At 46.3% G+C, this 21408-nt stretch overlaps 1 protein-coding gene across 1 annotated transcript in view; it reads left to right on the top strand.

Annotated features, from left to right (window-relative positions):
* Nucleotides 1-21408, top strand: part of LOC129815646 (integrin alpha-5-like) — a 65634-nt gene that overhangs the window by 33976 nt on the left and 10250 nt on the right. The window contains exons 18-26 of the mRNA XM_055869634.1: nt 197-334; nt 4072-4139; nt 18040-18190; nt 18486-18578; nt 18863-18942; nt 19243-19323; nt 19854-19959; nt 20157-20315; nt 20524-20634. Coding sequence (XP_055725609.1) covers nt 197-334; nt 4072-4139; nt 18040-18190; nt 18486-18578; nt 18863-18942; nt 19243-19323; nt 19854-19959; nt 20157-20315; nt 20524-20634 — 987 coding nt within the window. The remainder of the gene's footprint in view (nt 1-196; nt 335-4071; nt 4140-18039; nt 18191-18485; nt 18579-18862; nt 18943-19242; nt 19324-19853; nt 19960-20156; nt 20316-20523; nt 20635-21408) is intronic.

Here is a 21408-nt window from a genome sequence, read left to right as displayed (position 1 = left end):
TTAGAAGATCTATAACGTTAGATTTAAATGTACATTGTAGTAAATATAGAGGTCCACAGAGTCTCAACCCGTTGACAATAAGTAAAGGAAAATTCAAGTTCAACACACCATGAAGAAAGGTCAGTGTAACATCGATTCACTTCCTCTTGAGTATGTCGGTGATGCCTTTGACCTTCTTTCCTCATGTGTGTTGTAGAGTGAAGGGGAGTTTCGGGATAAACTGTCCCCCATTTACATCACCCTCAACTTTAGCCTGGATCCTCTCGCTCCACTGGACCTCCACGGCCTAAGACCCATTCTAAACTACCAGACAACACATAGTATAAAGCAGAAGGTATGTACTAACTACGTTATTCAATTAGGAACATTTGGAATTTCAGTTGTTATCCAGAATTGACTGAATCGAACTGGACTTGACCCCAACCATGCCAGACATCACACCTTGTAGAGCAGAGTACAATATCTGGTCACATTTACCAGACCACATAACTAAGTTTAGAGCAGATGCACTACGTATATCCATACTGAAACTCTAGAACACACAACCTACAGGGCTCGTGGTCTATTTGCAATGTACAAATCATCATCATTATTTTCCGACAAAAATCAGCACGAGGCTGAATCTAGTTGCCTAACCCCGCTATAGAGGGTAGCCTATGAACATAGTGCATACACAATTTAGTTATTCTACCAGACTTCATGACTTCATGACCACAAACACACAATGTGCACCTTATCTACTTCCCCCGGTATTTACATTTTGTACCAGGAAGTTGAAAGGGATAAGGTCAGATTTTGAAATAGATTTCATATGGAAGACCCCTCAGTAGTGCTGGTCTCCATATGGCTAAAGGTTGGGGGTTAGTCCTTATATACTAGGCACTGAATTACAATATGTTATAGCCATAGAGTTAGATAGATGGTGCACTTGCTACAAAGCCTTTTTATTCTACTTTAGAATAGATGAAAGCCTTCAATGGCACTGCCCATGCTGTCACATAAGCGATAATGACAAATAACGGGGGGTAGCTTTTCCGAATTGAGAGTAGAATCCTCAGGGGTGTGAGGGTGGGGAGTCACGGCTATGCGAAAAAAACAGAGGGAGAACTGACGGCTCTTTCTGGGTGGGGCGCTGAGGCTAGCCATCTGGTTGTGGTTTGTTTATGTATGTTGCCAGTGGTCTCTGCCATGTCGAGAGCCCGGCAAGGCAGACTTGGAGCACGTGTGTGTATTTATATGTGTGTGTGTGTTTTATATGTGTGTGTTTATATATATATATATGTGTGTGTGCTCCAAGCCTCTCACTATTGGCAGCGAAACCAATACAACATTTAAGTCATTTAGCAGACGCTCTTATCCAGAGCGACTTACAAATTGGTGCATTCACCTTATGATATCCAGTGGAACAACCACTTTACAATAGTGCATCTAACTCTTTTAAGGGGGGGGGGGTTACTTTATCCTATCCTAGGTATTCCTTAAAGAGGTGGGGTTTCAGGTGTCTCCGGAAGGTGGTGATTGACTCCGCTGACCAGGCGTCATGAGGGAGTTTGTTCCACCATTGGGGTGCCAGAGCAGCGAACAGTTTTGACTGTTTACAACCTAGAGTAGATAGAACAGTTTTTGGGAACAACTTGAACTTTCCATGCTCATGTTGTTACACTGAAACATTTAGCAATCTCTCTCTCTCTTCCTCTTCCACTTCTCAACTTGTCAAAACATGAATAAAGTTTCTTCCTCTTCTTAACGCCCTTTTTGTCCCATGGAGAGTGGGTGATGGGAAGATGGAGGATGAAAGAGAGTGGGGGAGGAGAGCCCTTGGTGATTGTGTGACCATTACCAGACCCGTGCTCTCCTCTGTCTTGTGATGTTGTGTTGACTGACCGATTACCACATGGACTTGCGTGAACGATAACATTGGAGGCTTTAAATTAGTAATCTCCATGGAGATGGAGTGAGTGATCGCCATGCCGACCCCACACTGTCGTAGCATTCTTTTGGGATTCTAATGTTTGCCACATGTTGCTGCTGGGATGGATGGGCTGGTAGAGTAACAATGGGTTCACAGTACACAGTTGCAATGTTGTAGGAGACTGAGAAAAAGAGGACTAGGAGAGAGAGAGAGACAGAGTGCTTAGGAGTCCAATTCCTCTCCTCTCGAAGCCGTGCAAGTCTTTCCTTTTTCCTGCTATTCCTTCCTTTCTTCATGTTGGAGTATGTCTACCTTTCTTGAACATCATTGCTCTCCTCATCCCCACGAAAACAAAACACTCCTTCCGTTCATTCTCACCTTCTCTCATTTGCTTTCCCTTTTTCCATCCTTCACTTATTCCCTCACTTCTCCCCTTCATTCCCTCATTTAGGGGGTTATTCATATATCTTCATTGCCGTGGTAAATGTACCAGCAGTTGTTCAAAACAAATGGAAATGTACCAGCAGTTGTTCAAAACAAATGCATAAATTGGTCATCAAATTAGATCTGATCTTTATCTAAGTCACAACAATAGACAAACACAGTCTGCTTAAACAAATTATTGTATTTTTCTTGTCTATATTGAATACATAATTTAAACATTCACAGTGTATGTTGGAAAAAGTATGTGAACCCCTAGGCTAATGACTTTTCCAAAAGCTAATTGGAGTCAGGAGTCAGCTAACCTGGAGTACAATCATTGAGACGAGATTGGATATGTTGGTTAGAGCTGACCTGTCCTATTAAAAATACTCACAAAATTTGAGTTTGCTATTCACAAGAAGCATTGCCTGATGTGAACCATGCCTCAAACAAAAGAGATCTCAGAAGACCCAAGATTAAGAAGTGTTGACTTGCATAAAGCTGGAAAGGGTTACAAAAGTATCTCTAAAAGCCTTGATGTTCATCAGTCCACGGTAAGACACATTTTCTGTAAATGGAGAAAGTTTAGCACTGTTGCTACTCTCCCTAGGAGGGGCCGTCCTGCAAAGATGACCGCGCAGAATGCTCAATGAGGTTAAGAAGAATCCTTGAGTGCCAGCTAAAGACTTACAGAAATCTCTGGAACATGCTAACATCTCTGTTAACGAGTCTACGATACGTAAAACACTAAACAAGAATGGTAATCATGGGAGGACACTACAGAAGAAGCCACTGCTGTCCAAAAAAAACATTGCTGCACATCTGAACTTCGCAAAAGAGCATCCGGATGTCCCACAGCGCTACTGGCAAAATATTCTGTGGACAAATGATATTAAAGTTCAGGTGTTTGGAAGGAAGGAACATACAACACTGTGTGAAGAAAAAAAGGCTCAGCACACCAACATCAAAACCTCATCCCAACTGTAAAGTCTGGTGTAGGGAGCATCACGGTTTGGAGCTGCTTTGCTGCCTTAGGGCCTGGACAGCTTGCTATCATCAATCGAAAAATGAATTCCCCAGTTTATCAATACATTTTGCAGGAGAATGTAAGGCTATCTGTCCGCCAATTTAAGCTCAACAGAAGTTGGGTGATGCAACAGGACAATGACCCAAAACACATAAGTAAATCAACAACAGAATGGCTTCAACAGAAGAAAATACGCCTTCTGGAGTGGCCCAGTCAGAGTCCTGACCTCAACCCGATTGAGATGCTGTGGCTAGACCTCAAGAGAGCGGTTCACAGACATCCCAAGAATATTGCTGAACTGAAACAGTTTTGTAAAGAGGAATGGTCCAAAATTCCTCCTGACCGTTGTGCAAGTCTGATCCGGAACTACAGAAAAAGTTTGATTGAGGTTATTGCTGCCAGAGGGTCAACCAGTTATTAAATCCAAGGGTTCACATTCCTTTCCCACCCTGCACTGTGAATGTTTTATACGGTGTATTCAATAAAGACATGAAAACGTATAATTGTGTGTTATTAGTTTAAGCAGACTGTGTTTGTCTATTGTTGTGACCTAGATGAAGATCAGATCAAATTTTATGACCAATTTCTGCAGAAATCCAGGTATTTCCAAAGTATTCACATACTGTTTCTTGCCACTGTACATTAGCCGAATTGCGCCAATAATTTTCGGAGAAAAATCTAAATATCTCTCCATCCCTCTGTTCTGCAGGCCCAAATTCAGCTGGACTGTGGGGAGGACAACATCTGTGTTCCTGACCTCAAACTGTCCGTTTATGGGTGAGCTGAAGTCCCCACTCCGTTACCTGAGACCAGGGCATTACACCGGAATGGCCTTCTTTGCTATTCTCCCTTCTCCCTCGTAACCCATCGATAAGAGAAAGGACTCAGCAGGTCTCCAGCACATTGCTTTCACCTGTCACATCCTTTCAGATCTGGAAAGAAGAGGAGGAAAATAAACAATTGCATACAGACTAGTGAGAGGTCTATAATAGTGGGTCTTTTGTGATAAAAGGTCAACTCCAGTGCAGAAAGTATTTTTTTCATGCCACATAAATGACTAGCATATTACATGGTCAAATGATACACAGTAGTACCCTATGATATACTGTACTTGTTTGTTTATCTGGAATTCATTTAAAGTAGCACCACTGGGCACCATGTGGTACCAGGTTGTCCTAATTTTTTTTGTATTCTTCTAAAGCAAGTATCATATCAGTTTGTAACTTTGAACACATAGCCACAGGAACATATACAAAAGTATGTGGATACCTTTCAAATGAGTGGATTTGGCTATTTCAGACACACCTGTTGCTGACAGGTGTATAAAACAGAGCACACAGCCATGCAATCTCCATAGACCAACACTGGCAGTAGAATGGCCCTTACTGAAGAGATCAGTGGCTTTCAACGTGGCACCGTCATAGGATGCCACCTTTCCAACAAGTCAGTTGGTCAAATTTCTGCCCTGATAGAGCTGCCCCGGTCAACTGTAAGGGTTGTTATTGTGAAGTGGAAACATCTAGGAGCAACAGCGGCTCAGCCGCGAAGTGGTAGGCCACACAAGCTCACAGAATGAGACTGCAGAGTGCTGAAGCACGTTGAGCGTTCCACACTGCCTCTGGAAGCAACGTCATCACAGTAACTGTTTGTTGGGAGCTTCATGAAATGGGTTTCTATAGCTGAGCAGCCACACACAAGCCTAAGGTCCCCAATGTGCAATGCCAAGCGTCGTCTGGAGTGGGGTAAAGCTTGCCTCTATTGGATTCTGGAGCAGTGGAAACGAATTCTCTGGAGAGATGAATCTCGCTTCACCATCTGGGAAGTCCGACAGATGAATCTGGGTTTGGCGAATGCCAGGAGAACACTACCTGCTCGAATGCATAGTGCCAACTTTAATGTTTGGTGGAGGAGGATTAATGGTCTGGGGCTGTTTTTCATGGTTCGGGCTACGCCCCTTAGTTCCAATAAAGAGAAATCTTAGCGCTACAGAATACAATGACATTCCAGACGATTCTGTGCTTCCAACTTTGTGGCAACAGTTTGGGGAAGGTCCTTTCCTGTTTCAGCATGACAATGCTGTGCACAAAGTGAGGTCCATGAAGAAATGGTTTGTTGAGATAGGTGTGGAAGAACTTGACTGGCCTGCACAGAGCCCTGACCTCAACACCATCGAACACCTTTGGGATGAATTGTAACGCCGACTGCGACCCAGGTCTAATCATCGAACATCAATGCCCAACCTCACTAATGCTCTTGAGGCTGAATGGAAGCATGTCACCACAGCAATGTTCCAACATCTAGTAGATTGCCTTCCCAGAAGAGTGGAGGCTATAGCAGCAAATGGGGGACCAACTCCGTATTAATGCCCATGATTTTGGAATGAGATGTTTGACGAGCAGGTGTCCACATACTTTTGGTCATGTAGTGTAGTTATTCACATGAAGTAAATTGAGGTCCAAAGATGAAAATATGATCATAAACCAGGAGTATATTGATGAATCTAGATTCTTAGAATATCCCCATGCTCTAGTCAGACACCATAATCCTATCCAAAAGTCAGTCTAAGCTCCCTGATACATATACTGTAAAAACAATAATCATTCAACTATTAACATACACTGCTCAAAAAAATAAAGGGAACACTTAAACAACACAATGTAACTCCAAGTCAATAACACTTCTGTGAAATCAAACTGTCCAATTAGGAAGCAACACTGATTGACAATACATTTCACATGCTGTTGTGCAAATGGAATAGACAAAAGGTGGAAATGATAGGCAATTAGCAAGACACCCCCAATAAAGGAGTGATTCTGCAGGTGGTGACCACAGACCACTTCTCAGTTCCTATGCTTCCTGGCTGATGTTTTGGTCACTTTTGAATGCTGGCGGTGCTTTCACTCTAGTGGTAGCATGAGACGGAGTCTACAACCCACACAAGTGGCTCAGGTAGTGCAGCTCATCCAGGATGGCACATCAATGCGAGCTGTGGCAAGAAGGTTTGCTGTGTCTGTCAGCGTAGTGTCCAGAGCATGGAGGCGCTACCAGGAGACAGGCCAGTACATCAGGAGACGTGGACGAGGCCGTAGGAGGGCAACAACCCAGCAGCAGGACCGCTACCTCCGCCTTTGAGCAGGAGGAGCACTGCCAGAGCCCTGCAAAATTACCTCCAGCAGGCCACAAATGTGCATGTGTCAGCATATGGTCTCACAAGGACTCTGAGGATCTCATCTCGGTACCTAATGGCAGTCAGGCTACCTCTGGCGAGCACATGGAGGGCTGTGCGGCCCCACAAAGAAATGCCACCCCACACCATGACTGACCCACCGCCAAACCGGTCATGCTGGAGGATGTTGCAGGCAGCAGAACGTTCTCCATGGAGTCTCCAGACTCTGTCACGTCTGTCACATGTGCTCATGTGCTCAGTGTGAACCTGCTTTCATCTGTGAAGAGCACAGGGCGCCAGTGGCGAATTTGCCAATATTGGTGTTCTCTGGCAAATGCCAAACGTCCTGCACGGTGTTGGGCTGTAAGCACAACCCCCACCTGTGGATGTCGGGCCCTCATACCACCCTCATGGAGTCTGTTTCTGATCGTTTGAGCAGACACATGCACATTTGTGGCCTGCTGGAGGTAATTTTGCAGGGCTCTGGCAGTGCTCCTCCTGCTCAAAGGCGGAGGTAGCGGTCCTGCTGCTGGGTTGTTGCCCTCCTACGGCCTCCTCCACGTCTCCTTATGTACTGGCCTGTCTCCTGGTAGTGCCTCCATGCTCTGGACACTACGCTGACAGACACAGCAAACCTTCTTGCCACAGCTCGCATTGATGTGCCATCCTGGATGAGCTGCACTACCTGAGCCACTTGTGTTGGTTGTAGACTCCGTCTCATGCTACCACTAGAGTGAAAGCACCGCCAGCATTCAAAAGTGACCAAAACATCAGCCAGGAAGCATAGGAATTCGGAGTTACATTGTGTTGTTTAAGTGTTCCCTTTATTTTTTTGAGCAGTGTAGATAATATCATTTTTTGAAGGGACTTCCATAACATATACTTTTGGTCATGTAGCATATGTGTTTACACACCTTGATTGCAGAAACGCTTTTCTATTCCCAGGAGAGTAACACAATGGTTTGTGTCCTCTTGGTCATGGTTATTAATGGTTGATCATTGTTGTTTGAATGTTGGACAACAGCAGAATATGTTGCATTTTAGGCTGATTGGAACAACTGGGACCATTCACAAAACAAGTTCAAGCTTTTTCTTTGCTCTTTCTTGTAGTAGTTTGTTTCACGACTTTGTCATGTGATTTTTATTACCGGCACAATTCAATCATGTTAAGAGTTTCCCATGAAAAACTGGAATGTTTGTTTTCAGTTTCCACAAGACCAAATCACTCAGTCACTCAGAAAATAATCTATGATTCAGCACTTTCACTCTGCAGCTTCGACGACCTCGTTGAAATGTAATACACAGCTTGTTTTTTAGACCTTAAATTGTTTACTTCCTGAGAATTCCCATGCGGAAGGATGTTTTGTGTTCACAAACTTGAGGCCCGTCACGGAGATAAAAGTACCAATTAAACATTGAACTATTTGATTGTACACATGATTATATTTCATGTACATGTTTTCCTATATAACATCTTAAAATCTTTGAATCAAATCAAATGCAACTTACAACCCCATCTCTCCCCAGCACCTCAAAGCTCCCTTCCTCTCTCGGAGTCGGCACTACAGTGTTTGTGATAGACTATCGATGGTGTCGCTTCCTCTGTGCTTCGTTAAACTGGCCTGGCCATAATTGGAATCATCTGTGTGGTCCTGGTGCAGAGCATGGTGTCATTGTGTCTGGACCTCGAGTGGACAGAGGGTGGGGGATGAGAGGAAGGGTCAAGCCAAGGGACCGACCCTCAACATCTGTACTTGGCTCTCGCTCTTTCTGCTCAATAGACAGCATGAATGTAATACTACATTTGGAAGTATGAGGGGGGGGGGGGGGGGAGTGGTGTGGATTTATCACTACACAGGAAGTGCTTTACACAGGGGTGTCAGTGTGAGGTCATATGGTGTTGGTGGGGGCTGGTTTTTATTGAACCTTTTTTTAACTAGGCAAGTCAGTTAAGAACAAGTTCTTATTTATAGTGATGGCCTACATTTTTATTTAACTTTTTATTTAACCTGGTAGGCCAGTTGAGAACAAGTTCTCATTTACAGCTGCGACCTGACCAATATAAAGCAAAGCAGTGCAACAAAAACAACACAGAGTTACACATGGGATTAACAAACGTACAGTCAATAACACAATAGAAAAATCTGTAAACAGTGTGTGCAAATGGAGGTAAGGAAATAAATATGCCAAGAGTGGCGAATTACAATTTAGCAATTTACTCTTGAGTGATATATGTGCAGATGAGGATGTGCAAGTAGAAATACTGGTGTGCAAAACAAAAACAAATATGGGGATGAGGTAGGTAGGTAGTTGGTTGGATGGGCTATTTACAGATGGGCTGTGTACAGCTGCAGCGATCAGTAAGCTGCCCTGACAGCTGATGTTTAAAGTTAGTGAGCGAGATATAAGTCTCCAACTTCAGTGATTTTTGCAGTTCGTTCCAGTCATTGGCAGCAGAGAACAGGAAGGAAAGGCGGCCAAAGGAGGTATTGGCTTTTGGGATGACCAGTGAAATATACCTGCTGGTGCGCATACTACGGGTGGGTGTTGCTATGGTGACCAGTGAGCTGAGATATGGCGGGGCTTTACCTAGCAAAGACTTATAGATGACCTGGAGCCAGTGGGTTTGGCGACGAATATGTAGCGAGGACCAGCCAACGAGATTATACACGGGGCAGTGGTGGGTGGTATATGGGGCTTTGGTGACAAAACGGATGGCACTGTGATAGACTGCATCCAATTTGCTGAGTAGAGTGTTGGAGGCTATTTTGTAAATGACTTTGCCAAAGTCAAGGATAGGTAGGATAGTCAGTTTTCCGAGGGAATGTTTGGCAACATGAGTGAAGGAGGCTTTGATGCGATATAGGAAGCCGGTTCTAGATTTAACTTTGGATTGGAGATGCTTAATGTGAGTCTGGAAGGAGAGTTTACAGTCTAACCAGACACCTAGATATTTATAGCTGTCCACATATTCTAAGTCAGAACCGTCCAGAGTGGTGATGCTAGTCGGGCGGGCAGGTGCAGGCAGCGATCGGTTGAAGATTATGCATTTCGTTTTACTAGCATTTAAGAGCAGTTGGAGGCCACGGAAGGAGTGTTGTATGGCATTGAAGCTCGTTTGGAGGTTTGTTAACACAGTGTCCAAAGAAGGGACAGATGTATACAGAATGGTGTCCTCTGCGTAGAGGTGGATCAAAGAATCACCAGCAGCAAGAGCAACATCATTGATGTATACAGAGAAAAGAGTCGGCCTGAGAATTGAACCCTGTGGCACCCTCATAGAGACTGCCAGAGGTCCGGACAACAGGCCCTCCAACTTAACACACTGAACTCTATCTGAGAAGTAGTTGGTGAACCAGGCGAGGCAGTCATTAGAGAAACCAAGGCTGTTTAGTCTGCCGTTAAGAATAGGGTGATTGACAGAGTCGAAAGCCTTGGCCAGGTCGATGAAGACGGAAGTACTGTCTTTTGTTTCAATTCAACCCAGGGTTCAACTAAAAATAAACAACACATATAGGCCAGGGGTTTCAAGCTCTGGTTGTTTTGAAATGTTTTTTTTTTTATTTATTTAACCTTTATTTAACCAGGTAGGCAAATTGAGAACACGTTCTCATTTACAATTGCGACCTGGCCAAGATAAAGCAAAGCAGTTCGACACATACAACAACACATAGTTACACATGGAGTAAAAACAAACATATAGTCAATAATACAGTGAAAAAAATAAGTCTACAGTATATACAATGTGAGCAAGTGAGGTGAGATAAGGGGGGTGAAGGCAAACAGATATATGTATAAATAAATAAAAATATAAAAAGGCCATGGAGGCGAAGTGAGTACAACACAGCAAGTAAAATAAAAACTAAAAAAAAACACTGGAATGGTTGGTTTGCATTGGAAGAAAGTGCAAAGTAGAGACAGAAATAATGGGGTGCAAAGGAGCAAAATAAATTAATAAATAAATACAGTAGGTAAAGAGGTAGTTGTTTGGGCTAAATTGTAGATGGGTTATGTACAGGTGCAGTAATCTATGAGCTGCTCTGACAGCTGGTGCTTAAAGCTAGTGAGGGAGATAGGTGTTTCCAGTTTCAGAGATTTTTGTAGTTCGTTCCAGTCATTGGCAGCAGAGAACTGGAAGGAGAGGCGTCCAAAGGAAGAATTGGTTTTGGGGGTGACTAGAGAGATATACCTGCTGGAGCGCGTGCTACGGGTAGGTGCTGCTATGGTGACCAGCGAGCTGAGATAAGGGGGGACTTTACCTAGCAGGGTCTTGTAGATGACCTGGAACCAATGGGTTTGGCGACGAGTATGAAGCGAGGGCCAGCCAACGAGAGTGTACAGGTCGCAGTGGTGGGTAGTATATGGGGCTTTGGTGACAAAACGGATGGCACTGTGATAGACTGCATCCAATTTATTGAGTAGGGTTTTGGAGGCTATTTTGTAAATGACATCACCGAAGTCGAGGATTGGTAGGATGGTCAGTTTTACAAGGGTATGTTTGGCAGCATGAGTAAAGGATGCTTTGTTGCGGAATAGGAAGCCAATTCTAGATTTGACTTTGGATTGGAGATGTTTGATGTGGGTCTGGAAGGAGAGTTTACAGTCTAACCAGACACCTAGGTATTTGTAGTTGTCCACATATTCTAAGTCAGAGCCGTCCAAAGTAGTGATGTTGGACAGGCGGGCCGGAGCAGGCAGCGATCGGTTGAAGAGCATGCATTTGGTTTTACTTGTATTTAAGAGCAGTTGGAGGCCACGGAAGGAGAGTTGTATGGCATTGAAGCTCGCCTGGAGGGTTGTTAACACAGTGTCAAAAGAAGGGCCAGAAGTATACAGAATAGTGTCGTCTGCGTAGAGGTGGATCAGAGAATCACCAGCAGCAAGAGCGACATCATTGATGTAAACAGAGAAGAGAGTCGGTCCAAGAATTGAACCCTGTGGCACCCCCATAGAGACTGCCAGAGGCCCGGACAACAGACCCTCCGATTTGACACACTGAACTCTATCAGAGAAGTAGTTGGTGAACCAGGCGAGGCAATCATTAGAGAAATCAAGGCTGTCGAGTCTGCCAATGAGGATGTGGTGATTGACAGAGTCAAAAGCCTTGGCCAGGTCAATGAATACGGCTGCACAGTATTGTTTCCTATCGATGGCGGTTACGATATCGTTTATGACCTTGAGCGTGGCTGAGGTGCACCCATGACCAGCTCTGAAACCAGATTGCATAGCGGAGAAGGTGTGGTGTGATTCGAAATGGTCGGTAATCTGTTTGTTGACTTGGCTTTCGAAGACCTTAGAAAGGCAGGGTAGGATAGATATAGGTCTGTAGCAGTTAGGGTCAAGGGTGTCCCCCCCTTTGAAGAGGGGGATAACCGCAGCTGCTTTCCAATCTTTGGGTATCTCAGACGACACGAAAGAGAGGTTGAAGAGGCTAGTAATAGGGGTGGCAACAATTTCAGCAGATAGTTTTAGAAAGAAAGGGTCCAGATTATCTAGCCCGGCTGATTTGTAAGGGTCCAGATTTTGCAGCTCATTAAGAACATCAGCTGACTGTATTTGGGAGAAAGAGAAATGGGGAAGGCTTGGGCGAGTAGCAGAGGGGAGGGCAGTGCTGTTGTCCCGGGTAGGGGTAGCCAGGTGGAAAGCATGGCCAGCCGTAGAAAAATGCTTATTGAAATTCTCAATTATAGTGGATTTGTCGGTGGTGACAGTGTTTCCTATCTTCAGGGCGGTTGGAAGCTGGGAGGAGGTGTTCTTATTCTCCATGGACTTTACGGTGTCCCAGAACTTTTTTGAATTTGTGTTGCAGGAAGCAAATTTCTGCTTGAAAAAGCTAGCCTTGGCTGTTCTAACTGCCTGTGTATATTGGTTTCTGGCTTCCCTGAAAAGTTGCATATCACGTTTTGAAATGTAATCTTCAAGTTAATCATTAAAATGTTGCATTCATGTCTCCATCTCAACCAAAAATCTAAGTTAAAGAATAGGACTAAATCAAATCAAACTTTAAATGCACTTTAAATATTGTTTGATTTGATTTAATCCTATTCTTTAACTTAGATTTTTGGTTGAGATGGAGACGTGAATTCAATATACCAATTATTAATTTGTAGACAAAATGGAATTAAAGCCAGACTAAGTCAGTGGCACAAAATGTTGATATTTAGTTGTGTTGAGAACCAAACATAATTTAATTATAACTTCTGCAACACAGTAAATAGCCTATTAACTTGTAGACAAGTTAACAAATTATATGTTGGATTCACGTCTCCAACTAAAGTTAAAATAAAAGTTAAAGAATAGTATTAAGTCTGTTGCTCAGATGAAACTATCAAAGCATTGGATATTTGGTTGCGTTGTCAAACAAACACAATTCAATATTACTTTTGTAATACAGTAAATAGCCTAAATTTATCTTACGAACTAATGTAACAGTATTTATTCAACCTTAAAATGAGTAACACACCCATGGCCACATTTTGAAGATAGGCTACTGTAACTATACATGTCTTCTTATGTAATCATAGAATGCATGCATGTTAAAGATGGCATAGAAAGGTCGCAGGTCTGTGGAGATCTTCACAATTGCTATAATAATCTGTGCTGAATCTCTAACAGCATTGATCATTTGCACCATGTAGTTTTAATGTCACGTTACTGACCTATTTATGTTAGTTGTTATGTGTGTTAGTTGGTCAGGACGTGAGGTTGGGTGGGCATTCTATGTTTTCTGTTTCTGTGTTGGTTTTGTGTTGCCTGGTATGGCTCTTAATTAGAGGCAGGTGTTTGGCGTTCCTCTAATTAAGAGTCATATTTAGGTAGGCATTGTCACAGTGTTCGTTGTGGGTGATTGTCTTCCGTGTCTGTATGTTATTTCGTACCACACGGGACTGTTTCGGTTTATGTAGTCTGTTTCCTATTCGTGCGTTCTTCGTGTCTATGTAAGTTCTCATGTTTAGGTCAGTCTACGTCGTTTGTTATTTTGTATCATTTCAAGTGTAGTTCGTGTTCGTTTTTCGTCTTGTTTAAATAAATATGTATTCAAACTTCGCTGCGCCTTGGTTCCCTCAATACTCCTCCTTTTCCGAAGATGGAGAGGAGGAGGATCACCGTAACAGAATCACCCACCATACCAGAGCCAAGCAGCGGAGTCAACGGAGAAAGGGACAGGAAAAGAAGGAGCAATGGACATGGGACGATGTATTGGACGGAAAGGGTTGCTACACTTGGGAGGAGATCCTGGCTGGTAGGGATCGCCTCCCATGGGAACAGCTGGAGGCACTGAAGAGAGCAGAGGCTACCGGAGAGAGGAACCGTTCCCAAAAATTTCTTGGGGGGGGCGCTAGGAGGTAGTGGGCCAAGGGCAGGTAGGAGACCTGCGCCCACTTCCCAGGCTTACCGTGGAGAGCGGGAGTACGGGCAGGCGCCGTGTTACGCAGTAGAGCGCACGGTGTCTCCTGTACGAGTGCATAGCCCAGTGCGGGTTATTCCACCTCCCCGCACTGGTAGGGCTAGATTGGGTATTGAGCCAGGTGTCATGAGGCCGGCTCAACGCGTCTGGTCTCCAGTGCGTCTCCTCGGGCCGGCATACATGGCACCTGCCTTACGCATGGTTTCCCCGGTTCGCCTACATAGCCCGGTGCGGGTTATTCCACCTCCCCGCACTGGTCGGGCAACCGGGAGTATTCAACCAGGTAAGGTTGGGCAGGCTCAATGCTCAAGAGTGCCAGTACGCCTCCATGGTCCGGTATTTCCGGCACCACCTCCCCGCCCCAGCCTAGTACCTACAGTGCCTACACTACGCACTAGGCTATCAGTGCGTCTCCTGAGCCCTGTTCCTCCTCCACGCACTCTCCCTGTAGTGCGTGTATCTAGCCCGGTGCCTCCAGTTCCGGCACCACGCACAAAGCCTCCTGTGCGTCTCCAGAGCTCTGAACACACTGTATATTCTCCCCCTACTAATCCTGATGTGCTTGTCCTCAGCCCGGTGTCACCAGTGCCGGTACCTCGCATCAGGGATAGAGTAGGCTTTGAGAGTACAGTGTGCCCTGTTCCTGCTCCCCGCACTAGTAGGAAGGTGCGTATCCTTAGCCCGGTGCCTCCAGTTCCGGCACCACGCACCAGGTCTACAGTGCGCCTTATCCGGCCAGAGCCATCCGTCTCCCCAGCGCCATCTGAGCCATCCGTCTCCCCAGCACCATCTGAGCCATCCGTCTCCCCAGCGCCGTCTGAGCCATCCGTCTGCATTGAGCCTGCAAAGCCGCCCGTCTGCATTGAGCCTGCAAAGCCGCCCGTCTGCATTGAGCCTGCAAAGCCGTCCGCCAGACAGGAGCCGCTAGAGCCGCCCGCCAGACAGGATCTGCCAGAGCCGCCCGTCAGACAGGATCTGCCAGAGCCGCCCGTCAGACAGGATCTGCCAGAGCCGCCCGTCAGACAGGATCTGCCAGAGCCGCCAACCAGACAGGATCTGCCAGAGCCACCAACCAGACAGGATCTGCCAGAGCCGCCAGCGAGCCATGAGCGTCGAGAGCCGCCAGCGAGCCATGAGCGTCGAGAGCCGCCAGCGAGCCATGAGCGTCGAGAGCCGCCAGCGAGCCATGAGCGTCGAGAGCCGCCAGCGAGCCATGAGCGTCGAGAGCCGCCAGCGAGCCATGAGCGTCGAGAGCCGCCAGCGAGCCATGAGCGTCGAGAGCCGCCAGCGAGCCATGAGCGTCGAGAGCCGCCAGCCTGCCATGAGCGTCGAGAGCCGCCAGCCTGCCATGAGCGTCGAGAGCCGCCAGCCTGCCATGAGCGTCGAGAGCCGCCAGCCTGCCATGAGCGTCGAGAGCCGCCAGCCCGCCATGAGCGTCGAGAGCCGTCAGCCCGCCATGAGCGTCGAGAGCCGTCAGCCCGCCATGAGCGTCGAGAGCCGTCAGCCCGCCATGAGCGTCGAGAGCCGTCAGCCCGCCATGAGCGTCGAGAGCCGTCAGCCCGCCATGAGCGTCGAGAGCCGTCAGCCCGCCATGAGCGTCGAGAGCCGTCAGCCCGCCATGAGCGTCGAGAGCCGTCAGCCCGCCATGAGCGTCGAGAGCCGTCAGCCCGCCATGAGCGTCGAGAGCCGTCAGCCCGCCATGAGAGCCGTCAGCCCGCCATGAGCGTCGAGAGCCGTCAGCCCGCCATGAGCGTCGAGAGCCGTCAGCCCGCCATGAGCGTCGAGAGCCGTCAGCCCGCCATGAGCGTCGAGAGCCGTCAGCCCGCCATGAGCGTCGAGAGCCGTCAGCCCGCCATGAGCGTCGAGAGCCGTCAGCCCGCCATGAGCGTCGAGAGCCGTCAGCCCGCCATGAGCGTCGAGAGCCGTCAGCCCGCCATGAGCGTCGAGAGCCGTCAGCCCGCCATGAGCGTCGAGAGCCGTCAGCCCGCCATGAGCGTCGAGAGCCGTCAGCCCGCCATGAGCGTCGAGAGCCGTCAGCCCGCCATGAGAGCCGTCAGCCCGCCATGAGCGTCGAGAGCCGTCAGCCCGCCATGAGCGTCGAGAGCCGTCAGCCCGCCATGAGCGTCGAGAGCCGTCAGCCCGCCATGAGCGTCGAGAGCCGTCAGCCCGCCATGAGCGTCGAGAGCCGTCAGCCCGCCATGAGCGTCGAGAGCCGTCAGCCCGCCATGAGCGTCGAGAGCCGTCAGCCCGCCATGAGCGTCGAGAGCCGTCAGCCCGCCATGAGCGTCGAGAGCCGTCAGCCCGCCATGAGCGTCGAGAGCCGTCAGCCCGCCATGAGCGTCGAGAGCCGTCAGCCCGCCATGAGCGTCGAGAGCCGTCAGCCCGCCATGAGCGTCCAGATTCGTCAGTCAGCCATGAGCTGCCCTTCAGCCTTAAACGGCTAGATACCCAGAACTGCCCATCAGTCCAGAGCTGTCTCTCTGTCCGGAGCTGCCTTTCAGTCCGGAGTTGCCCCTCTATCATTATCTCCCTCTCTATCTTGATCTACCTCTATATTCTTATCTATCCCTCTGTCTTGATCTATCTCTCTGTCCCGGTGCTGTCCCTATCAGTGATGTTATTAAGAGGATTTTGTGGGGGTAAAAGGAGGGTGGACATTCTTAGAGGGAGGAAGCTAGGATGGATTATGGTGGGGTGGGGACCTCGCCCGGAGCCTGAGCCACCACCGTGGTTAGATGCCCACCCAGACCCTCCCCTAGACTTTGTGCTGGTGCGCCCGGAGTTCGCACCTTATGGGGGGGGTAATGTCACGTTACTGACCTATTTATGTTAGTTGTTATGTGTGTTAGTTGGTCAGGACGTGAGGTTGGGTGGGCATTCTATGTTTTCTGTTTCTGTGTTGGTTTTGGGTTGCCTGGTATGGCTCTTAATTAGAGGCAGGTGTTTGGCGTTCCTCTAATTAAGAGTCATATTTAGGTAGGCGTTGTCACAGTGTTCGTTGTGGGTGATTGTCTTCCGTGTCTGTATGTTATTTCGTACCACACGGGACTGTTTCGGTTTATGTAGTCTGTTTCCTATTCGTGCGTTCTTCGTGTCTATGTAAGTTCTCATGTTTAGGTCAGTCTACGTCGTTTGTTATTTTGTATCATTTCAAGTGTAGTTCGTGTTCGTTTTTCGTCTTGTTTAAATAAATATGTATTCAAACTTCGCTGCGCCTTGGTTCAATCCCTGCTCCTCCTCTTCGGATGAAGAGGAGGAGGACAGCCGTTACATTTAATGTAATCTCAACTACAATCCAGGTGATTTGGTTCTGCTATTACATGAAGAACAGTGATAACACATTAAGTTGTTGTATAAATACAAAATATCTGATATTGTACTCCTATTTTAACTTTTCTATGCTTTTAAATGGTTGAAAGCGCAGTGACAACACATTGGGAATTCAACAAACGTCTGGCTGTCTTTTTGAGTGGGTGAATAAAGGTTGAAATCTCATTGATTAACATCTCAATCAAATATTACACACATTTCCAGGTTGAAATGACCTAGTGCGCCCAGTGGGAACACACTTATGAAGATAATGACCATTGACTGTAGGATACACGTATGGTTACCACCACCATTTGGAAAACGTAGGATGCTTGGAGTCAAGTTTGAGACAACGTTGTGTTTGTGGGTTAATGCTTTCCGCCCCACTGATATTGTGACAGACAATGTCCAGCAGCTCCCTGGCAAATCTTTAATTGCTCTTCAAAGATGAAAGGAGATTATTTACTAATGTATGTTCATCATATGTAAACAATGCAACAAAAAAAACAATGCAGATTTTTTCTATTGTGTTATTGACTGTACGTTTGTTTATGTGTAACTCTGTGTTTGATTTTGTCGCACTGCTTTGCTTTATCTTGGCCAGGTCGCAGTTGTAAATGAGAACTTGTTCTCAACTGGCCTACCTGGTTAAATAAAGGTGAAATAAAAAAATAAAAAATGTAAATTCCATGAGAGACAAAACATCTGCAACAGGTCTCGTCATGTTTGCGGAAATGTCTGGGAAAAAATAACTTGTTTTACGTTGTTGTTGTATTTTCTTGTGGTTTCCTTAGCGATAGGACAGAGGTGTATCTTGGTGACGAGAACTCCCTGACCCTGACCTTCAATGCCAGGAACGAGGGAGAGGGCGGGGCCTACGAGGCAGAGCTTTACGTGGTGCTGCCCGCGGAGGCTGACTACAGTGGTATAGCCCGCAACAACGCGGTGAGGGAGCAACCATCTGTCCAGTCCCTCTTATGTTACGGCTAAAGTTCATAATATGTTTGTAATGGAAACGACAGTGCTAAAATAACAGGGCTGAAATAATAAAGACACATATGCTAATCCACATAACAATAATTTAACTAATGCCAATATAGTGTTGATACTAATGATAGCCTGATGACTAAAACAATGGTTATGATATAAATGTTTTGAGAAAACGTGGAAATGCTGTGAAGTAAATCGCCGTCTTTGTCTCTCTTGCCATAATTCTGCTCGTACTGTATCTCATAAGCAGAGTCTGACTCAGCTGACCTGTAGCTACGAGGCAGAGAATCAGACCCGCTATCTGGTCTGTGACCTGGGCAACCCTATGAAGTCTGGAACAAGTGTAAGTGGATCTTCATGGACTAACTGTTTCTTAAATTCAAATTGAGATTTATTGTCACAAAAGGAACAATCCAATGTTGCCACAGCAGTATGGTACTCCTGTCCCTCTGTGAGTTTCTGTATGTCTTTGCAATTCTGTGTCTTTACGACTGATACTGCATGGTCCAGATTGATCCAGGGTCTGTTAATGACTGTTTGTGTGTTTGACGGACTGCCTTGCTGACAGATCTGAGGTAGCTTTATCTCTAGTGTCTGATCGCCTGTCTTTTCTATGGATCTTCACAGTTGTGGGCAGGCCTCCGCTTCACTGTGCCTCGACTGAAGGACACTCACAATACAGTGCAGTTTGAGCTCCAGATACGCAGGTAGGTCACAGTTGCAGCTTCAGCACAGAAAGTGTATAAATTACTTTGTATTCATTGAATGTATTCATATTTAGTTGAATGTGAGTGATTAAATGTTTTTTTTCCCCTTTTAAATGTGTTTCGTTAAAAAGTACCTAAATACTTCCATACTTATTACCTTGTCCTGACTGAGCTAAGGTTAGGGTTAGTGGATAGTTAGTTCAAGTGTTGTCGACAGTTAGGCGAACGTCTACAAACCATCTACAGTATTTGGCACAATCCAAATGAAGTGTTGCACTTGTCTGTTCTTTCTCCGCTCAGTAAAAATGAGAATAAATCCCAGAGTGATGATGAGCTCTTTCATCTGGAAGTGGCTGTGGTTGCTGATGTTATCCTACAGGGGTGAGTCATCATGGCTGGATGGACGAACGAACAAACAAACTAGTTACTGAACGCTCTCCATCACCATCACTAATAAACATACTCCCTGTTCAGCTACACTCAAATTGACTGGGTACCAATATATTGCAACTCAACAGCCCCAGCGACATTGTAAAATATCTTTCTTTATAAACTGGGCGGTTCGAGCCCTAAGTGCTGATTGGCTGACAGGCGTGGTATATCAGACTGTATACCACGGCTATGACAAAACAATTATTTCTACTGCTCAAATTTTGTTGATAACCAGTTTATAGTAGCAATAAGGTACCTCGGGGGTTTGTGGTATATGGCCAACATACAATGGCTAAGGGCTGTATCCAGGCACTCCGTGTTGCGCCGTGCTTATATAACCGTTGTATATTGGCCATATACCACACTCCCTCGGGCCTTATTGCTGGAGTACCACATTCTGTTGGGTATGTCTACTGCATCCACTCCTACTCGTTTATCCTCTTTTCCAACGTGTATCTTTCTCCTATTCTCAATTTAAGCGTTTCTCGTCCGGACAAGCTCCTCTTCCCTCCTCCGAACTGGAGGATGAGCCACAGCCTACAAGAGGAGCAGGATGTTGGGCCTGAGATCCAGCATGTGTACGAGGTACTCAGCGTGTGCCACGAGAGTTGATTTTGTGTTGTGTTTATTTTTATTAAGTGGAGTCAAGTAGGGTTGGGTTGTTGAACAAATGCTTATCTTTTTAGCTTCCTGGTACAGTATGCTGACTTGGGTTCTCTCTCGCTCTCTCTTCCTCACTCTCTCCTCCTCTTCCTCTTTCTCTCTGTCTCTCTCTATTTCAGTTGGTGAACAACGGGCCAAGTATGATCAGTCAGTCAGTGCTGGAGCTGCGCTGCCCTCTGAAATCTCAGGGTCACGACCTTTTGTACCCTCTGGAGGTCATCACTCAGGGACCACTCGACTGCAGCTCCAACCACACACTCAATGCACTGAAGCTCAAGGTGAGGGACAGACTTACACACATACATACAAAAGGACCTGCTGATATTATACTTCCACAGGCACTCATCCCAGATACTGTATACATTCACGCCCACCCCTGATACCTTGTCTTTTACTTTGTGTAGTGTCATATCATTCACACTCATTATGCCAAGGATATGCAGTGGTCCAGTGGTACCCAGATAACTATTCTGTGTGTGTTGCCAGCTCCAGCCTCCTACAACAGAGCAGCCACCCTCACCACTGACAGCCAGCCCTGAACACCACATCCAGAGGAGAGAGGTCTACAGGGATACTCTGGATGAACAAGGCAACCTGGTGAGATAACCTGGTGTGTGTCTGTGTTTTGCGGAAGAGAGTTGGTGGGGTTCTACAGTCACCTCTGGTACGTGCAGTTAGTGTGATGTTGTTGGCATGTACGGTGAGAACAATTATTGCTGAAAGAAAACCCCCAGACCGATAAAAAAACAGAACTCATTGTAGCTACAGATTCTTCAAATGGAATCATGACTATGCACGCACACACACACACAGCCATCCACTGACAGGACTAACCCCACTCTCAGTCCCTACAGTGTTATAAAGCCAGCCAGTAGTGCCTCCCGAGAGCTGTTCATCTGATCCCCCATATGAAGACCGGGAGATGTTTTCCCTTATTGTTTCCTCTCTTTTTCTCTCACGTTCCACCCCACCACAGACTCGTCTTGTTTAGGGGTTCGACATGCCTAACCCATGTGGCGTCAACACTGACACACGGCCGCCGAGGTCTATTGACTCTGAAAACAGTAAAACAACAGATAGCTGCTGTTAAATTAAGTCAGTTGGCACTTGGTCCGGGAGCAGAGAAGCTAGAGAGTATAGTGGTGATAATGAGGTGTCTTATGGGAGTTTATTGGCCTGCCTGACCTCTTCTCTTCCTTAAGTCATTGTCTATTATTCTTTTGTATTTATGTTCGTAGTTTTTCATCGTAAATTAAGTCTCCCTCTTTGGGTCAAGGCTTTCGTTTCATGTCCTAACGATAACCTCATGAGCTGAATTACAACAGAAAGAAAACATGAAAAGCCATCCATGGTTTCCCCTAATACCGCAAA

The sequence above is a fragment of the Salvelinus fontinalis genome, chromosome 18 (genome assembly GCF_029448725.1).
Source record: "Salvelinus fontinalis isolate EN_2023a chromosome 18, ASM2944872v1, whole genome shotgun sequence".
NCBI classification, from domain to species: Eukaryota; Metazoa; Chordata; class Actinopteri; order Salmoniformes; family Salmonidae; genus Salvelinus; species Salvelinus fontinalis.
This window is presented reverse-complemented; position numbering and strand designations above follow the sequence as displayed.